General features: G+C 32.2%; 1 protein-coding gene across 1 annotated transcript; it reads left to right on the top strand.

The window, feature by feature from the left end:
* The first annotated feature begins 537 nt into the window (after window positions 1-537).
* Window positions 538-19614, top strand: LOC142331016 (glutamine synthetase 2 cytoplasmic-like). The gene is made up of 7 exons (XM_075376584.1): window positions 538-640; window positions 2570-2728; window positions 3983-4128; window positions 9022-9150; window positions 9868-10067; window positions 12758-12897; window positions 19331-19614. The coding sequence occupies exons 2-7, from the start codon at window positions 2638-2640 to the stop codon at window positions 19477-19479; spliced, it is 855 nt and encodes a 284-aa protein (XP_075232699.1). The 5' UTR covers window positions 538-640; window positions 2570-2637; the 3' UTR covers window positions 19480-19614.
* The last annotated feature ends 1658 nt before the right edge of the window (window positions 19615-21272 follow it).

Here is a 21272-nt window from a genome sequence, read left to right as displayed (position 1 = left end):
CATTATTTGTGTTCATGTTTGCCTTTTTCAATGAGGTGGTTTGTGAAAGTGGATTCAAAAGTAAAAAGTTTGTTTTGAATAGCTTTGTTCTGTATGTCCTGTTTAAAAATTTAATAATACAATACTAATACAAAGTTATTTGATTGTTATATTACAATACTATTGCTTCGATATATATTGAAGACATTTTTAATACTTGCTATACTAATTTTGAATGTCTTACAAGAGTCGTGTAAATTGTTGCATTGACTTTTCTCATTCTGAGGATATAGTTAAATTTTGGGTATTAGAAGGTATTTTGGATAACATTATTGTGATGACATTATCTCTTAACCTCCTTCGTCTTTTAAAATTATAATACCCTTTTATTTTTGTTTTAAGATTTTTTTTTAAAGTTACTTTTAAAACTTAGTTATTTACAAGCTTTGTAAAATTGTTTAATTCTAGGTGCAACATTATTGCTCACCATTTTTACAATATTCTCCAAATCATCCTATTAGTAAAACTATTATTGAACGGTTTAGACAGTTAAAAAGACCAAAAACTAAATTTCCAGCTACTTATGTTTGGATTGATGGGACAGGAGAATTCTTGAGAAGTAAAACTAGGACGCTAGATTTCAAACCAAAGTGTGTTGAAGGTATGTAGTTTATGTATCTAGCATATAAGAATAAGTATTTTTTATTCAGATCAGTACATAATTGAACCATTTCAGGATTGGAAGTTGTGCCTATTTCTTTTGGTAAAAATAGGAATTGATACTATTTCCTGAAGATATTATGGAAAATTGACCTTGTTAAAACGACTTAAAATCTAAAGAAGATGCATTCTCCTGTAGTGGAAGTAATTTTTTTTAAATGTTCAACAATTTAATGAAGTTGAAATTTAGTTTGGGGGGAAGCATGACACTTGCTCTGGCCATCTTTGTAAAGTTGTATAGGAATAATATGCTAGATTCTAATGTTACATAGTATAGATGTTTTTAATTAGAAAAAAACATAGCCTTATTGATTACTATAAAATGAATGTTAATTTTTATTGTAGACTATTATAAACTCATTTTAGCATAAAAATTATTGGTTCATCTACTTCTTTTTTTAAACTTAAGCTAAAATAATTAACTGTAGAATGTTTAAATCATGTTTTTAATGATTTAATTTACTAGAAGTAAAATGTCATTTGCAAATGATATAATTTTTTATTTCTTGTGTTAAAACATCATTTATTAGAAAATAAAAGAAAAATAACAAAAGAGGGAATGCAATTCTTTGCAGAATTGAAAAAAAGTTAAACTGGTTTTTTGTACTCTAAGTAGTAATGGGGTATAACATGTAAATTTGCTGTTTATTTACCATGTACAAGTTTCTTCTCTGTAAAGAATTTAAAAAAATAACCTTTATTCTATCTTTGAAGATATTTGTTAAATGTTTCTTTTGGGTGTCTTAACATTCAAACATTTTTTTTTAAAAACAGTACATGAATGTACAGAAGAGAAATGTAAGGATGTAAGAGTCTGGAAGAGAGGATGACATTTCAAAATTAGGATCATAACAACGAAGAACGTCCAATTAAGTTAGATGTGCAAAATATTGTTTGAAGGCAATGTTGGATGGATACAACAGTGGCTGCATTTTGTGGACTGACTTGTCTGGATCTGGCTGGAAATGTGTATTTACATAATGTTTTTATATACTATTTTGTTTTATTGCCATTCTCAAGTGTTTGATTTGTTGAGTTTTGACTGTAGTGCAGATCTGAAAGGTGGGAGGGGGGTGTGACGACCAGAATGTCACTAGGCGGGGGGTGTCTTCCCCTATGGGGTTGGGATGTAGTTATTACAAATTGAGTACAAGAAAACTGCTTTTTCAGTGTAAATAAAAATTTGAGCTTCAAAGAAGCAAATTTAGCTCATGTTTTCATCTTTTTTGCATTCAAAGTAAAAATTTTCATAATTTTTTAAAATTATTTCATGGGTGTAACTGAAATAAAAGTGGCCAAATAGGTGATTTACTACTAAGCAGTCCTAATAGTGATGAAATTTCAGAAAGTGTAACCCATTCATTCTATGTTCCTGGATAACTGAAAATTTACTAAGGTGTCAGTTTCTGCTACCTTCTTAGCAAATGTTCAGTTATAGGCTATATTTAAATCTTTAAATAATTATCCTGCAAGGTTCTAGACATAACTCTCAGCCAAGTGGGTTTCCAAATATTCAAGGCTTTAAAACTTGTTTGAGTTTTTTATAACTGCCTTATAAAATACAAGACGATTGGAATATTTATTATCTCAAGAATAATCCAAAAAATACTTATTTTCATATAAATCTTCCTGCTTAAGCTGCTTTTTTTTTGTTAGTGGCACTGTTCATTGAATAATTTTAACATGTTCTTCTCCATCGGAGAAAAAAGTCAGGGTAATTCTTCAGTATAAAAAATTCCATTAGCAATTCAGGAAACTCTACTCTTCCCCCAGACACCACATTTTATAACTATCAGCAATGTTAATTTTAAATAAGTGTGCATTTTTTCAGAATTATCTTAATTTTAAATAAGTTTGTGCATTTTTTCAGAATTACCATCATGGAGTTATGATGGAAGTTCAACATATCAGGCTGCAGGTAAAGATTCAGATACTATAATGAGACCAGTTGCGTTATATAAAGACCCATTTATGCAAGGTGGTTATTTAGTTCTATGTGACACTTATAGACCAAATGGAGACCCAACAGGTAAAATCAAAGTAATTGAGTAAAATTAAAGATTAAGGTGGTTGTAGGTTTGTGCCATCAGACTATGGCATCGGTTATATCTGGTGGGAGAACAAAGTCTGGAATCTTGACCAGAAATTTTTTCCTGTTTGGAGACTTATGTAACAAATCTAGCTATGATTATAGATTGAAATATAACAACTATTTAGTACATATGGTAAAACATGTCTTGACAGTGCATCTTTGGAAGTTTGAATGTGAAGTAAGGATAAAATATCGGAATGAAACAGTGGTGGCTCGCATATAGGTACTGTGGAACTGCAATACCTATTTCCCTTGATATTAACATCTAATGAGTCCTTTTTTTCTTAATTATTTCTTCATACTTGTACAAATATAATCCTTAAGCTTTGTCAGTAGCCAGCCCCAGTTTATGAGAAATACAAAAATCTTTGTATGGAACTGTGCGCTTCAGTTCTAGCAGCATGGTGTTTGGCTGTTGTGTGCATGTGCACATAGGAAGCTGCAAATGAGGCTGTGAGGGAGAGAGCACTGTCATTTCCTGCAATACTGACCCTGGCGTGCTGGTGGAAGGTAGTTTTTTTTACTTCACGTGTGTTTACTCCAGAAAAAGGTTTCTGGAGCAGCACCCTCCACTAATTTTAGCTACGAGCTGCCACTTGAATGAAAGCCACATTTACTGAAGATTGAATGTTGAGGGTTGTTTCCTTAAACAAATTTACTTTCACAAAGTAAATTTGCCTTTTTCTCAAGGCATATTGAGACATCATATTCATTAATCAGAATTTTAATGATTCATTATTTTTTAAGACCTAATTTGGATAGTGAGTAATAGTATGCATGATATGAGTATAAATTACCTTCAGGGAGTAATGGTGCATTTGTGAAACATGTTAGTTACTGTATAGTAGTATAGTATGTAACAATGTTTTTAACTAGTACAGTAGATGTAGTGTATAGTGTAAATGCTGTCCTCACCCTGTTAACTTAATCAATGCTCGACCAGATTAGACAGCAATAAAAATTTTTTTTTAATTTTGACCACATCCTAAACAATACTTAAAGCAATTCGGCTACCAACAATGACATAAATTGAGTATACTACTACAGCAGTGCTGGAACCACTGACACTGGTTGCAGGCACAAATAAAAAGTGAAAGCACTGACATAAGTTTTTTAATTTGGTTTAATTGATAAGAATTATTTACCAGGCAGAAATGAGATCAAAAACTCAGACAATTCTTTTGTTTTCAGAAACAAACAAAAGAATGTGTTGTGTAGATGCTGTAGACCAGATATGTGATATGAAACCATGGTTTGGTATTGAACAAGAATATACATTTCTTGGACCTGATAATCGTCCATATGGTTGGATACCAACTTCTCAACCAAGACCTCAGGTAATATATTTATAAATTATGTGGTAACTGGCATAATGTTTCTATTAATTAGCCTCTACTGCTTTTCCTTGGATGACTGCAGGCAGGAGAGGGTGTATACATCATTGTTCACTAAGTGAATTACATACAGCAGGGTACTGGAAGTTAAATTAGCAACCAGAATAGCATTACCTCAAGTAAGTTGCTGAAAAGAGTAGCAATCCAATTAAATTTGTTCTTTCCTCTAACAAAAATAATTCTGAATGGCAATGGCATATTATATTAAAAACTTTTACATATAAATAAATTTTATTTACTGATAAGTCCAAATGTCAGATAAATTTCTCTTCACTTGTATAATTGACGAAAAATGTTTTAATAGTTGCATATGTTTAGCTAACTTAGTTAAGTAACTAGAGTAAACCAATATTTAAGTCTGTTTTTGGGTCTGTGGGTTTATTTTCAATTAAAACTCTCTGCTACTAACAATTTTTTTGTGGTTTTGTCTTTCTAAGAAAACTGTATTCTTTTTTATAGTTTTATAAACAGCCACTAACATACGTTCATTAAATTATTACTTGCAAGTAGGTGGAATATTAGCTTATGTTTTGTCAGTGCATACAAGTTGATTCATATATTTTTTCTGGTATTTTTGAGCTCATTCTTCTAGTGAAAAATAATGAAAAAAGTTCAAATATGGAAACACTGAGTTATGTTTAGTTAAAGATTTTGCCCTTATTACTGATTCCTGAAGAGTGAAATAAAATTATACTGGAATTCTAGGAACCAAATTAAGAGGCGGTAAAGTGTTTTGATGGGTTTCTTATGGAGAACTATGTCCAGTAGTTCTCAAAATATCACACAACAGAAAAATTGTCTAGTTCTTTACATTTGTAATAAAAAACTTTATAAAATGACTTGTAGAGGATTTATTTAAATTTCAGCGAACTGATGTAAAGTAGCAAAATAAAAACATAAGTATTCTTCTGAAACCATATTATCAGGTCAATTACCATAAGAAACCATAGTTTATGCCCTAAATTTGATAACTAAAATTTCCCAGGAGTCAGGATGAAATCTTATGTAATCTGTAACTCACTACAGTGTTACCGGACCATGTAAGCATCTGTAACACTACGTAAATCACCTTGGACATACAGAATGATTCCAAATTGCATGGCATTCTCTCGGATTGTATAACCAAAAATAAAAAAAGAACTGAAAATGAGTTCATTATTTCAGCTACCGAAACATTTAGCCCTGATTCTCTCCTACTCCCTGTGTGAAATTAAACCATAACTCCAGCTTCTATTATAAAATGGCTCAATTCTTCTGGTGTGCTGATACAAGCGGAATAGTCTTAATGACTTCATTCAACCTCAAAGCAAAAAGTCTGCTGGCGTGAAATTGGGAGATCGAGGTGGCCAATTTACTGGTCCAAAGATTCATCACATCATGACAGTAATTAGCAGGTGTGCAATCTACACTATCTGCAAATAACTTCAAAGAGTTCAATCAGATTTGTTTGCAAAAAATTAAAGTACTGCTCTCCATTGAACCTTGGTGGTAAGAAATATGAGATTATTACCAATCTCTGTACAGTTTCAAATCAACCACGGTTGATTGAAAACCTCCAAAACACACACTGGTATCCATGATCTAGTATTCAAATCCATATAAAATTAACTGCCTTTACTAGGACTTGAACGCTGGATCTCTCAACTTCCAAATCACATCTGATTTGGGAAGATGCATTCACCACTAGACCAACCTGGTGGGTTAATCCAGTTTTATCTACTTGACCTAAGGTACTAGCATTTAAACAATTTATGGTTAATATAACAGTTAATACACTTTAAAAAAGTGTATTTCCTGACACTTTTATCCTGTTTTTGTGAAACAGTCTAGGGCCACTCCTCAATTTCTTAGATCAAAAACCATAAGGAAGCATCAAATTTACTCCTCTATTTGTGTCCAAAGAATTCAGAGTACGGGTTAAATTCAGAGGGAGCAGAAAGTAGGGCTAAATATTTCTAAGCTTGGTATTTTTTTTGTTTTCTGACCTGTGTTAATTTTTGAATAGAATAGAATCGTCTCCTGAGAGATTAAAATGCAACTTGGAATCACCTGTATAAGCTGTAAATTCATTAAAAAGATTTATTAAATTTTTATTGAGTAATAAATCCCTCACATATGAACTAAGAAAAAAAAAATTGTCCTTTAAAAAAGGTTTTAAATAAGGAAAAAAATATTGATACCCAAACTATTGTAGTTTCAAAGATGAGTGGAAAAATTATTACTTATGATATTATTTTGTTCATTTTGGAAAGAAATGGTAGGCAATATTGCTTTGTTAAAAGCAGTAAAATTAAAATTTTAAGAAACAATTTACTAGAAAAAGGGTGTTGTTGAAAATTGAGTACAAATGACTATATTTAGCTTGAGTGTTAACAATAAAGTAGATATTGAAACATTCAAGCTAAATAGCCTTATCTTAGTGTAAAGTAATAAAGCACAGTTTCATGTAAATTTAATTAATATCTTTAAAGAAGCGACCAATTTATGCAATTAAAAAAATTTATTTTTTCTACCCTGTTCCATCTGGGATAGATGTTATACTTTATAATGGTATTTTTTACATTTTTATTTAAATTAAAAATATAATCATTTTGAATTGTCTTTAAATTATTCTTTATTTCCAAATTTTAATATATTAAGCAGTTTGAATATTAACAATAAAATTTAAAAATGTTACTCTTCCCCTTTTTAGGGGGAGTAGTGAGTATATTTTTAAGAATTGTTATAACTTTTTGAAATTGCCCTTTTAATTTTAATCTTTCTTTTGTTCAAGCATTAAATTTAAAAAAAAAAAAAACTGCTCAAGTATTTACATGTTAGTCAAATCTTACTTTATAATTTAAGATGAATTTTTTTAATTTTGCCCTTGAATATTGTTGCTTTATTTTACCATCTGTTGTATCTGCTGAATCTAATGTTTTATTATCTGCAATTATTACCTACAACTATTTGTGGTTCAATAGAAATGTTCTTTCTCTTTAAATCAGCACTGAAAAAAGTGCTGGTGTGGAAGAGGGTTGCTTTACTTTCACACAGTGTAAGTTTTAGAAGCGAATCTTTTATAAATGAATACCTTTATTAGCAGGTGTGTTATTAAAATTAAATGTATTTTTAAATCTTACGGATCACAAAATAGCTGATGTTTCTGTATTGTTTCATGAATCTCAAATTCTCTTAAATGCTTCATTTGAGAGTTATGGCTAGTAAAAGATTTTGCTTGGAATTTCAGCTATTCTGGGGAAATGTTAAAAAAGGGCAGAATTAATGATTTCTGGTTTTTGAACTTTAAAATAGGTCCCAGAACTGTATCTGTAGTAGTTTTTGAGAAATGAGGTGTAAACCTATAGATTGGGGTGAAAAACCTTGTTTGATGTACAATAACTTTATTAACTGGGTAATAACACAAACTTTAAACAAAACTTGCTTAAAATTTAATTCTGAAAAAAAGGGTGTAAGATAATTTAGCAATTGTACATTACTAAATCAGAAAAGTACTTTTCAAGAACATCCCTGCAGAAGAAAGGCGATCTGTAGTTAGTTATTAGATGTTGCCACTGAAAGGAAAAAATAAATTATAAACTAATGAAACTTAACCTTCGCTCGCCAACCTTGACTAGTGAGTGAAGCGAGCGTAGGTTGTTTGGTTAGATTATATATACATGAAGTAAGTTAACTACCTAGTTAGTATTTGTACCAGCTATGAACAATCTGTCCAACACGACATGTTATGGATGAAATTATCGATACAGTTCAGTGCAGTATAGGTGTTGGTAATGGTCCTGCAGATTGGAGTTTTGCATTCGATACTTTTGGAGGACAATAAAAACAAGTTATATATACTTAAATAAACAATTCAAGATCTATACCCAGAAGATGGTCTGCTTCGCTTTGAGTTCTGTAACTGGTGGAATACAAATAAACTCTACAAGAAAGTTAAGTTTAGACAGGCAAATTTCACTTATGGTGCCAAAAACTTAAAAGCAATGAGTGTACATGGGTAGAAGTAAATCCTCATGAAACAATGGAAGAAAATCTGCTTAAATGCTGAGGTCTACTTGCACTCTCAAGAATTGCTGAAGCTGTTCGAAGATGTTCCTTGAACGCTGAGAATACTTCCTGCACAATGTTTGTCCAATCATTTACCTGAGAAATGAATCTGTTATGGAGGTCCCAGTCTGTGGCCACCAAGATCGCCTGATCTTTGATTTTTTTCAATTGACGTTTGAAACATTTTATATAAAACAAAAAGAAGACATGTGTTGAGAATAGCGGGCTCATTTTAAAATTATTATACTCTGGTATGTGTATTATTTACTTAATATTTAACACATTTTATTCAATGTCTGACACATTCAACATTAATACACTTGTCTAGTGTACAATTTTTTCTTACTTTTGTTTTATTCAACTTATCTTGTTACATTTTGTTCAGAATTAAATATTCTAGAAGTTTTGTTTAAAAGTCTTGTTTATAATTACCCATTTAATGTTATTGAATGTCAAAAATAAAAAACAGGGTTTTTTACTCCACATTATTGGTTTTCCTCAGATTTTTCAAACTACTGTAGATATGGTTCTGGGACATATTTTATTAATTTTTTTAGATTTATTTAGATTTTTAGATTGGGGTGGCTGAAATCAATGAAGTTGTTCACTATCTGTAACTCGCAAACAAACCATTGTAAGTACATATGTTTACATGAACTTTTCCATTATTTTCAAGAGTAGAATAGGCTATGAAAGTCCTGGGAGAACTTCATGATACATTCTGTACTTCATTAAATATAAAAATTTTTTGCCTAAAGCAAAATTATAATTTTTTTTTTTTAATTACAGGGTCCGTATTATTGTTCAGTTGGTGCAAATTGTAGTTTTGCACGTGAAATTGTTGAGTCACATTATATGGCTTGTTTATTTATGGATCTAAATATATTTGGAACAAATGCTGAAGTTATGCCATCTCAGGTAATGAACTATAAACAATTTAGCAAGAACCAAAAGTTAATTAAAATTATTTAATGATTGGACTTTGAGAGCAAATATGCAATGTCAAGAAAAGTCTGTTATAATCAGTTTATAGTATAAATTGAACTTTTGATAAAGTATATTGACTTATATATTTTGAGAACGTGGACCAAAGCCCAGATAATCTTTAATAATCTTTTACAACCTGTTCTAGTTACTGTACCCTCACACACACAAACTTGCAACCAACTGCTATTTTATGTTTTTTTTATAGACTAATCTTCAAAACTGCTTTTATAATAGCAGATTGAATGGAGAAAGAAATAATCACAGAGAATGTAATTAAATTATGTAATCTGTACTGTTTTTATCTTATTAAAGTATGATTCAAACATTTTCTTGTATTAACAACAGTTGTGTGACTTTTGGGAGACACGTCCTGTTGTCAGCAACAAGTCCAGATTATGTAATCTAAATTTAAAACTGACTGAAATACATCTAAAGGAGAAAATTATGAATTGAAATCTCCAGACAGGTTTAAACTGACAGTATCAACAATCTTGAAATTTCTTTCTTCTATTACAGCATCACCACCAATGAAATGAAAATAAAAAATTTGTTAACCCCACAACTAACTACAACCAAAAAAATCTGGAAATATCAGTTTTAATTTTTTAAATCTTCACAAAGTAGTAATAAAGATTATTTCAATTTCAGTGGGAATATCAAATAGGTCCAAGTGAAGGCATAGAATGTGCAGATGAGATATGGATATCGCGCTATGTACTTCATAGAATTGGTGAGGAATATGGTATAACTGTTAGTTTTGATCCCAAACCAATGGAAGGTGATTGGAATGGAGCAGGTGCTCACTTTAATTTTTCAACTGAAGAAATGAGAAAAGAAAATGGAATACAGTAAGTATAAAGACAATTTATTATACATATAAATTAAAATATGTATAAAATACATATTTAAAATACAGCAGAAAATGATTAATGTATGATTGTAATCATACATTACTTAAGAGGTATTTTGAGGACAGAAGTGCATTCAAATAAAAATACTTAACCTTTTGCCAAATAGAACACCATGATTTTCTAACATAAAATAAAGAATACATTGCATTGTCTATTAGGCTTCTATTCCTTGTCCTAAATTTTTCTTATAATAAAATTTTGATGAGGCCTGCAAATAGAATACGCAAACTGTTAATTTACTGATATAGCTTCTTAGTTTTTGCTTGCTACTGAAAGTAGCCACTTGTCTGCTTGCAGGATGCCACTGTTCCTATTCCAAATTGGTCAATTTTTCTTTAATAAGATGCCTTTCATTATTATATAACTATTTAAATTTGCTTTTTCAAATATATCTTTAGGTTCTTTTTAAAAAGTTTAGTTTTCAACAGTGGAAAAACTGATTATAGGCCATAAATATGTTGGAATTTATTTAGTCATGTACTCCTAAACCTCCTTTATCAAATCAGATTGCAGAATTTTTTGCACAACTTAGCATAGTACATCGTATCTTGTGCTTCTTCTAACTTTTAAAAATAAATAAAAAAAGTTATTGGGTTCAGGTGGTTCCCCGAGGAACATCAGAAAATTAACTGAATGATTCTGATTGAAACCGTATCAGTTCGAGAGTAACTTTTTGCCTTCTGGAGATGGGTGTAATGGAAATAACTGCCAGAGAAAATAAACTATTTATAACCTAACTATACTACTTATATCCCTAACCCATGAAGATATTTACAATGTCGCGACACAAACTGCCAGGAAGACAAATGTTCTAATTGTGGGGAACACGTTCAGCTCGCTCCAGAGTGCCCGACTTTTAAAGTTGGGCAATTCTCAAAATCTTTTCAAATTACATATCTGCAGTTTGTATCTCATAGACTTCAATGCTCTTGGACTTATCAAATCTCCTCACACAGATTCCATCGCCATGGTTTAGGAAATTTTTAATGCCCACCATATTTATATCATGGGGTTCATCTTTCTGCTCCCCTCAAATAAATTAGACTTAGATCTCTGTCTGACTGATGAATCATACACATTCATGTCCTTATCTGGTACTTTGTCAAACATCCTCTCCTTATGCTCAGTGTTTCTTAATTGGTCTGTTGATGAATTTTAAGGTAGTGACCACATGCCGATTATTAGTTTCAACTGAGGTGAAGGCCATGGAAGTGGATTGTTGAAAAGGCAAGATTGCAACAGTTACCATAAAGCCTTCCCATTAGTGACATTTTGCAAACACCCTTGATCAACTTACTACTTTTACGTTCCTGGAATTTGGGAATGCTAATATATTGTAAAAAAATCTGGAAACCCTCAGTTTCTTGTTGGAATGATGACTGCCAAATCTACCAGAAGCTTTGTACAATTTGCGAATCGCAAAAACAAATCTATTCTCAAACTCATTCACGCACTTAATCTTCTGCAGTGGCAACTATCTTGGCAGATTTTTTCTGCCCGATCTCACCTCATCATACACTAATGAATTTCAGAGGTATAAGTTACAGATGGAAGTATTATTGTTAGATGTTGGTGATTTGGTCAGAGAGTTAAATGCTGAACAAAAATGTCAAAACGCCGCATTAGGGAAGAGATTCTTCATTCCAAGAGGTTCTTTATCAGGTAGTGTTACCTTAGAGTGTATAAAGTGCCACCTTGTTTGCTATAGCAAAGAGTATTACTAAATGTGTGCAGTCACATTTTATGTTGCATGTTCATTTGTTGATTCTGCTATATATATTGCATCCCATTCAACGGCCATAGCAGAGACTACAGAACACTATTTTTTGTCTTACAGCTTGGTCTTAGGTTACTGGCTTCACCTTCTCACTTGAAAAAAGAAAATGTAGTCTTCTCTCACCTGCAGGACCCTTTGATTCCACAAATTTTTCTCAATGGAGAGATAATTTCTATTTCCCCTGATAAATTTTTTAGGTTTATTCTTTTATAGCATTTTTATTCTTTAGTTCGTTACTTTTTTTAGATTATGGTTGTGTACCTGTAAACATGGTTGTTAGATGCCGTATATCATGATTTTCTTTGTCTTGCTGCTACAGGTGAATTTAGATCAAGCCCTGTCACTAGCATTACTAGCTGAGTGCAGTAAACACAATCGCTTTGTGTTGAGACAAACTTCTATCTTAATTTGCCAGTCTTAAAGGGCAACTGAATCACCCTACTTTTAATGCAGTCCTTATCTACAAAGGTATGAAGACTATCCACATTATACTGCACCTATGAGTGTTTGTACCTGGTGTTTATTACACCTTACAAATGTGACTGCTTATTAATCTAATTAAAATATATTTGATTATACACATATTAGAAACACCACTGGGAGAATGGTGGTGTTTCTAATATGATTGAATCTCATGTAAGGAAGTAGATGAAACAAAATTCTATGCTTAGTGTAACTTATGTTAGTCATAAGGATATTCAGGTAATCACTAGGATAACAAGCAGTCACAATGTTAGAATAAATTAATTCTACAATGATATTTAGTACAAAGTAAATTTCAAAAATTAGGACTACCATAGCACAATTTATACAAATTAATGTAATTAATATTTTAACTTTTGTATTACAGAGTAATGGATAAACTAATCGAAAAATTAAAGGACAAACACTTACGGCATATTGCAGCATATGATCCAAAAGGGGGAGAGGACAACAAAAGAAGATTGACTGGTAAACATGAGACTGCTAACATCAAAGAATTTTCATCAGGTTTGTTAATTTTTCACATTATTTGTGCAGTAGCTGTGTTCAAACACAGCAAGCAGACTGTTTGTGTGATTTTGACAAGTGAAATGATATTCAAATGGGAGTTATAAAGAAATGTTTTTGATAGATGAATTGAATGTAATGATTGACATTGATTGTTCAAAATAGGGAGATTATCTACTTTTTGTGATGTCATAAAATTTAAATATTTAGCCTACCTTTTTAAAAAATTAGTGTATTTACTATTGAACCATACTAACACACCTTTCATTGTCTTGTATGGAATCCACATTTGTGGAAATTTCAAGCTAAGTTATATAAGGGAATTAGCACTTGCAACTTTTACAACTTGGTGCGCAGAATTTTTCTGCTCATGGTGGATATTGCTTGTGATGTGGTCTCACTAAGCAGGAGCTTCTCCATTAAATTTTTGAAGTTTTACATTCCTACTATTGCACTACACTGATGCCTCTGGCCTGTCCACCTGCCACATTTTTAAAGAAGTGTGACATACAGAATTCTTTTTGCAAGGGTTTCCTTCTCCCAGCAGGGACGAGGACTTCTGTATACTCAGCTGAAGGTTTCAGTCCCTTGCCTTCAAGCAATGAGTCTTATCTGCTTCTAATGCCAGGATTTTCCTTTGGGACAGGTATTCCTGTATTTCTTTATAGGGGGGGGGGGGAGAAACTACATAGTCCATTGCTGTTTAATATTGCCACTAATATCAGTGGCACCTTCCTGGTGCAACTGGAGCCAAGAACTGAATCTACTATTGACCTTACTATCTGCACTCCATCAATGATGGAGCTTCCTGCCTAAAAAGGCATACTGATGTTCAGAGAGTCTACCATCTGCCTTTGCAGGATTAGTGTCTCAAAGAACTTAGCAAGCATAGTGGCCTGGCCTGTAACTTGCTGGATTTCCTATCCTCTCTACAAAGTTTCTTCAGGAGCTCAAGGATCCTCATTAATTTGATCACAAAATTCCATCCACTTGCCTTATCAGAAGATCCATTCTCTAGTATAAGACCACCCCTTCTCTGTAGGGCCCTTACAGCACATTGCTGCCTCAGGCTGGCAATTTCTGTATTCCACCAATACATCCTGTAACCTCTGGGAATGGCTATTCTCTTCCAGGGCACAAGTTGTGTACTCATATAATAATGCCCTATTGTGTGTCTGGATAACCATTGCAAAATGTTATTTTTTTGATTTACATTATGGTGAAAATATCATGCAGAATTAATATAAAGTCTTGCTATCTCTGTTCATGGCTTCAAGTAAAAATAATCTGTCAAAATTGCATTTTTGCTGATTATACACAAGCCTACAAGAATTGGGTTGTGAAATGTTTAAACTTTTGATAATTGATTCCCATGTATTTTTTAGTGCTGAATATGAAAATAACCTTCATTTTTTCCCCATCACATCAGGATTTTTTGCAAATCACAAATTTCAAAAACGTAAATATATATGAAATATTAATTTTTATAATAAATATAATACACTTTTTTGACTTGATGCTATGAATTCTTATAGGTAAACAGTTGAGTGGCCTGAAGAGGAGGGTGGTGGTGGGGGTTTGGATTGAAGATGAGGTGGGGTTGTGTGACAAGACTTGAACATGTTTGTCTGGCATCTGTGCCACTCAATGCACCATGCAACTACTATTGGTGCTGTTCCAACCTTCAGCATGTGTAAATCAAGTTATTTCCATCTTCTGTGAGCATAATTTGTTGGTGAGGCCATAAGCAGCTTTCAATCTTTAAAATGGCTTGAAGAGGCTGCAAAAATTCTGCACATTTCTTATTATATTACAACTTTTATTTGACAAGTGTACCTCATGTTTTTCGGAAAGAAAATACATAGTTTGCTACACGCGCTGACTGAAGGACTTTGACAGTGGTCAAAGTGTGAACAAGAAGTGTTCAGATTTGTAGTTCCAATGGTGTGGCAAGAGCCACGAAATCACACCAATGATTGTTACTTTGTTAGACTGGTGTTCACGGTTGAAGAATAAAAAAAGAATAGTCTATCCAAATATGCCATCTGTTTTATGCCCTATTCATTGTTCAGGCATACCTGTGCCAATTCCACCAGAAAATTTACCTGACATAGATGTTTCCATGAGTGATTAAAGAAGATAACATTGAGCACTGGGAATCCAGAGATAGTTCTCCACCAGAGCTTTATTCAGTTTGAAAACCATTTGGTTTGAGAGACTTATATCTAACCAAAGAAAATTCAGAATTGCTTGGTTCAAGGCTTAGAGAACCTGCTAGCAGCTGGCACCTCATTTTTCTGGTTCAGGTACAGAGAAAAGGATTCTGTTCCATATTTTTCAGGTCGTCTTCTGCACTGAGTACAGGGTGGCACACGAAATTATCAAACACTTGATTTTGTAAAAAAATGTTTGAATCACAATACAGAAAAGTAAAATGTGTTTACTGGAAATTATTCTGCTTATTACATGTTCAACATGACTATCACATCTAGCAACTTAACTTAACTCCTATGTTAATAACTCTTCACATAACCTCTGTTATCTTGCTGCACGCCTCAATAATAAGCTCTCGCAGTACAAATATGCTTAGGGAAAATCTTTTCCTTTAGAAATCCCCAAAGAAAATACTCAAATCAGGACTGTTCAGGAGTTAGTTCTGTTCATGTGCAAAATGATTAGAATATCTGAAATGACATTTGTGTTAAAAGAATGGCTCTATTACCCCATGACTTAAGATAGTGGCCCGTACTGAATTCTTGGAGTGTATGCATTTACATGAAGCACATGTAGGTCTAAGAGAAAATGTCTTAATCTGAAAACCAAACATTGTTCCACAATGTCTTTGTAGACAGCTCGTTCAGCCATACTTTTATGTTTGTTGTCAACCGTTAATTTAAATAAAACTTATTTTTTACAGATACAATCAGTTTCTACAATTCACTGCACAGATAACCTAAAAATCCAAGTCGTGCTGTCTCATCTGCCAATCCCAACATTGGCAGACTGTTCGCGCTTACTCTTACTGAACCACCACTATTAAATTTCTTATAAAGTCTTTCATTTGTCAGCCATCTTGGAACAATACACAAACAGCACACTTGGAAAGACAAAAAACTAATATTTATATTATTAAACTAAACAATTACTAACAAAATGTCAGGCTAATTTTGTGCGCCCACTATGTATGTGGACTTTGAATCTATTTTACATCCATCTGAAAGTACTGGTTGAAGACTGTTCAAAAGAATCCTCAGTTGTACTGCACAATGAGAATATGTATCCATCAATACCTGTCAGACATTCTGCCATTTAACCCTAAAACTGCTGACTATATTAACCTTCAGCTGCTAATCATTTTTAGGAGTTTTACAAGCAATTATAAAAAAATTTTATCACAAATAACAAAACATTTTCACTTTCACAAGTTTCGGTCCACATAAACCAAACTTCTATTGTGTTGATCACGAAAATGAACACTTTGCTACCTTACACTACTAGAAGAGAAATCAAGTTATTCATAATATATTTTGGTGCTCTAGGAAACCCTGACTGGATTCATACTCTGTATCTTCTGGAAGATTTTTTTCTTTTTGTCTGCCTTTGGGCCACCAAGTGTCCCAACTTATGGAAGCACTGTGGATGAACACCACAGCTACAACCTGGGCACCAGAAATAATGGATTTTTTCTGGGGGGTAGAACAGACCATTGAAATATCTCAAAATTAAAGACTCTGCAAGAAAATTAGTAAACACTGATTGAATGCATCATGATCGTGACTTTAGCAGTTGAGACCCTTGGAAATGCATTGTGATTGTGATGCTTAGCAGTTCCAGGGTTAGGATAAATTTGGAATTCATTCTTGGTAAAATCAAATATAAAAAATATAACTGGATTATGTTGAAATGATATCAAAATATCGATGCTCATAGGCAAGGAGAGGATACACACTTTGCTTTTTGTGTAAATGGGATAGCAGAGACAAATAAAATCATTGGATAAGGAAAGATTAACCAAAAAAGAGCTTCATTAGAACCTGGAACCAAAAATTTGCTCTGACTCTCATACTTCTGAATAAAGTTCTCCTTCCACCTCTGGATATCAAATTAGGCTTGAGTCTTAGCAAAAGAAGGTAAATGTCTAAAATAAATCCATGACCTATTTCGTCTTATCAATCACCAAGTAAAAGAGGGTATCTTTACTGGTCCTGACATTAGAAAACTTCTCAAAGTAATTTTTTAGAAACAAATGCAAAGGCCTTTAGACATAGTACTATACCAAGTTTCTGGGGCAATAAGGATCTAAATTTCAAATCAATCATTGAGAACATTCTGCAAAAGTACAAAAATTCTCCATGAGCTTTTGAAGATTCACTTCCTAAATTCACATGAGGACTATTTTCCTGAAAATCCTGGGTGCCGTTAGCGAAGAGATGGGTGAGGTTTTCATCAGGACATTTAAAGGAGGTATCAAGGAAAATTGACTACTATGATGATAGCAAACTATTGCTGGATGTTACACAGAAACACAATAAAGAACATAGAAGGAAAAGCGCGAAGCAGATTAGCTGTCCAAAGAATTCATATGGAATAAAAGTTTAAACAATTTACATATTTTATTAAGGGTGGGTAAAGAGGGAATGCTTTCCAAAAGGCAAAATGTACTTCATAAATATTAAATAAAAATAAATTTAAAAATTCACTATAATGTTGATTAGGTTTATTTTGTGGCAATATTCATTTAAGGTGTCAATGACCCCATGCCCTCACATTTTCACACAAATTTGAAAAAGGTTATTTTTGAACTTGGCATCACAAAATACATAATTATCAAACTAAAAAACAAATATTAATATAATACTGGAGTTAAATGAAAAGATTTCCAATTAACATTAAAAATATTTCTTGTACATTTGTCTTTATTTTGAAGTGCCTTTTAAATAATTAGTATGTGCATGCTCTTATGGAATCTAAATATTTAAAAAAACTCTATAGCATGAGCATTATTACATAAAATATTTTTTTTTTTACTTCTAATTCAATATGGGCAGTTTTACAGCCCTGTAGAATCTCTTCCATAACAGCTATAATTCTTAAGCGCAGGTGATGGGACAGAATTTATTGGTTTGTCTTTTCCATAGCCCCAAGAAATCAGTGTCACTGTGACTAAGCGAATGGGAGCTTCTCTGCCTATCCATATTTTCAATCTATGGAAAAACAGTTCTCAAACATAACCAAAGTACACTATGCCTGTAACAGTCTGCTTAGGAAAAAATGGCCCAAAAATTTGATAATGTAGAATGAATTTTCTGATCCCCATAGTAAACAATTATGGTAACTTCCAAGAACATGAATTGATGCATTAGGAATCACTTCATTGGAAAGACAGTTTGTCTTTCAAAACAAGAGTTCTGTTTTGGACAATTGTATTTTATACCAAATTTATTAGGAAAAGTGAGGAATGAAGCAATTTCCTTGTACTTTCCACAGATATAAATACTGTTGCATTTTAGCATGCAGTTATATTTTGTGAAGTGTAATCACCTCAGAAACTGGCTATAAAATGAATATCACTACACTCTGAGAAAGCAACCCCCACTCCCATTTGTAACTTTAATGTTTTATACACATACTCCAACATTGCTACTTCTACATTTTTTAAATATTATTGTAGTACACAATCTAAAGAAAAGTTGAGTGAAACATTTTTCAAACCTTAATTCTGATATGCTGAGTCTGGCTGTGTATAGACAAATTCAAATTACTGCTACTGGCCTACCAGACCTGACTTAGTGAAAGTGTAAATATACTGGTAAACATGTCTGGAACACCAGGTCCTGCGAGACCTTTTCTAGTCAAAGAACATGAGTATTCAGTCTAGCATTAATAATTCATATAAGAGAAACAAACTACTTTAAGAATACAAGTTTTAGAACTCTCTACTTCAAAAATCAGCAGATTTTGTAATAGTTTATAGTTTTTAGACTGCCTGGGGTGGATTTTTGTTTTGATCAATAGACCTTAATTTGATTCCAATCACCTCAAACATACTTAAATGTGTGAAAGCAAGCTTTCATTGCTGTGAGTTTGTGCATATAGAATATATGTGCTCGATCAATTTTTAAAATTAACAAGATTTATTAGATTTTATTAAATATCTTTGATCAAATCAAAATATGAAAGAAATTACTAAAGCTAAAAACCATTGATGTTCCCATCCTGTAATCTTCTTGCCTCTTATTGGTGCAAATTCTTTTCTCCTTGATGTTTGTGTAGTCTATCCTAATGTATAGTCTATTATACATTGTTCACTAATCACTAACTCTGTCATAGAAACTTCAAATTAACCAACACCTACATGTAATATAAATCTACAAAATCATAATTCTGAATTTACATATTCTGAAATGAAGTTTATATATTTTAAATTTTATAGGTGTAGCAAATCGGGGAGTGAGTGTAAGAATTCCGAGAAATGTAGCTGAAGAAAAGAAAGGGTATCTGGAAGACAGAAGACCAGCAGCCAATATGGACCCATATTCTGTGATGAATGTAGTTATTCGAACATGTTTCCTTGATCAATAAATTAAAAAGTAAAAAAAAAATTAAAATTGAAAAATTTAGACTGAAATTTATTGTTAAATATGTAATATATAATTATATTTAATGTAATTATTATATATAGAATGTATACCTGTATATTAGAATTTTTTATTTTATAAATGTTAACAGTATAAATTTCATTAATATAAAAAAAATATTGTATAATATTAATACTGAAATTTATTGTTAAAATATGAATGTAAAATACTTAATTATTTATGAATGTATATTACCTAAATGTTAACAGTATAAATTTCATTTACATAATAAAAATGTGTGTACTTTTGTATGATTATAAAACATCTGTCAATACTTACTAGTTGATTGCAATAGAGGTGCACCAACAACAGTGCACTTTGGATGTATTGGTCTAACAGCATAACCTTCTTAACACCTACTATGTAAATACATGACTATGTAAAAAATTCTAAGGAATCATCTCATGTGTCGCTTGCAATTGATGAATATGGTTGTTCAAGAATTATATACAGGTTATCATAAAAGAATGGTGCGGTTTGAACATGGCTTACAGAATTACTTAGTTTGTTAGAATTACAATTTGTAGTCTAAAAAATTTTTTTACATAATAAAATGTGTGCCCTTGTTGCAAGTGGTTTAGGTCGTGAATTTTTTGTGTATAAACAACGCTTTTTTATGTACCCCAAGAAAAAAAATCGCTGAAGTATGGGTCCTTGGTGCTTTGGAAATGGATAGGCTGACAAGGACCCATCTTGTTGGAATCATATCTACACAACTCCATTGTTTTTTCAGCAAAGAAGAAAGGCCCTATTACACGATTTTCATCAGATGGATAGGCCGACAAGGACCCATCTTGTTGGAATCATATCTACACAATTTTTTTTTCAGCAAAGAAAAAAGGCACTATTACACGATTTTCATCACACCACACCAAACATTAACTTTAGGCAAACGTGAATTGTGTCTTAACACATCCATTCACATAAGCTTAGTCATTACACTTAAGTGTGTAATTTCAGTTTTTTATGTGTTGGCGCTTGTAGACAAATTGCTGATTGTCTACACTTAGACAATGTTTATGTTTACACTTTTAGACTTAGTGTTTCCAATGTGTTATATTGTGTGGTGGATCTCTCCCGAGATCCACATCAAAATTCAAAAACGGGTGGGGCTAATATAATAAATCCAGTTGAATTACAAAAACAATTCAAATTTAACACCAGAACTGTAGCTCCATGAGATGCCCTGAATTGGCTCCAGGGGTCCAGAGAAGTAATTTCTGCACCCTCCAGGGGTCCAGAGAAGTAATTTCTGCACCTTTTGTAAACATGAACCCAGAATGGGAAATGGATTGAAATTAAAATAGTAAATTATATTGATGCTGACCACCCAAGGGTGAAATAAAAATCAGTATAATTCACATTAATTTTATGCTCCTCATGGGAAGAATGGGAATTTCTTGTAAACATGAACCCAGAATGGGAAATGGATTGAAATTAAAATAGTAAATTATATTGATGGTGACCACCAAGGGTGAAATAAAATTCAGTATAATTCACATATTAATTTTATGCTCCTCACGGGAATTTATTGGGAATTTAATGGGAATTATTAATTTTATGCTCCTCATGGGAAGAATGGGAATTTCTTGTAAACATGAACCCAGAATGGGAAATGGATTGAAATTAAGAAATTAAAATAGTAAATTATATTGATGCTGACCACCAAGGGTGAAATAAAATTCAGTATAATTCACATATGAATTTTATGCTCCTCACGGGAATTTAATGGGAATT

This window comes from Lycorma delicatula, chromosome 10 (genome assembly GCF_047948215.1).
Source record: "Lycorma delicatula isolate Av1 chromosome 10, ASM4794821v1, whole genome shotgun sequence".
Classification (NCBI taxonomy): Eukaryota; Metazoa; Arthropoda; class Insecta; order Hemiptera; family Fulgoridae; genus Lycorma; species Lycorma delicatula.
The sequence above is the reverse complement of the archived record's forward strand: the minus strand, read 5'-3'. Positions and strand labels throughout refer to the sequence as shown.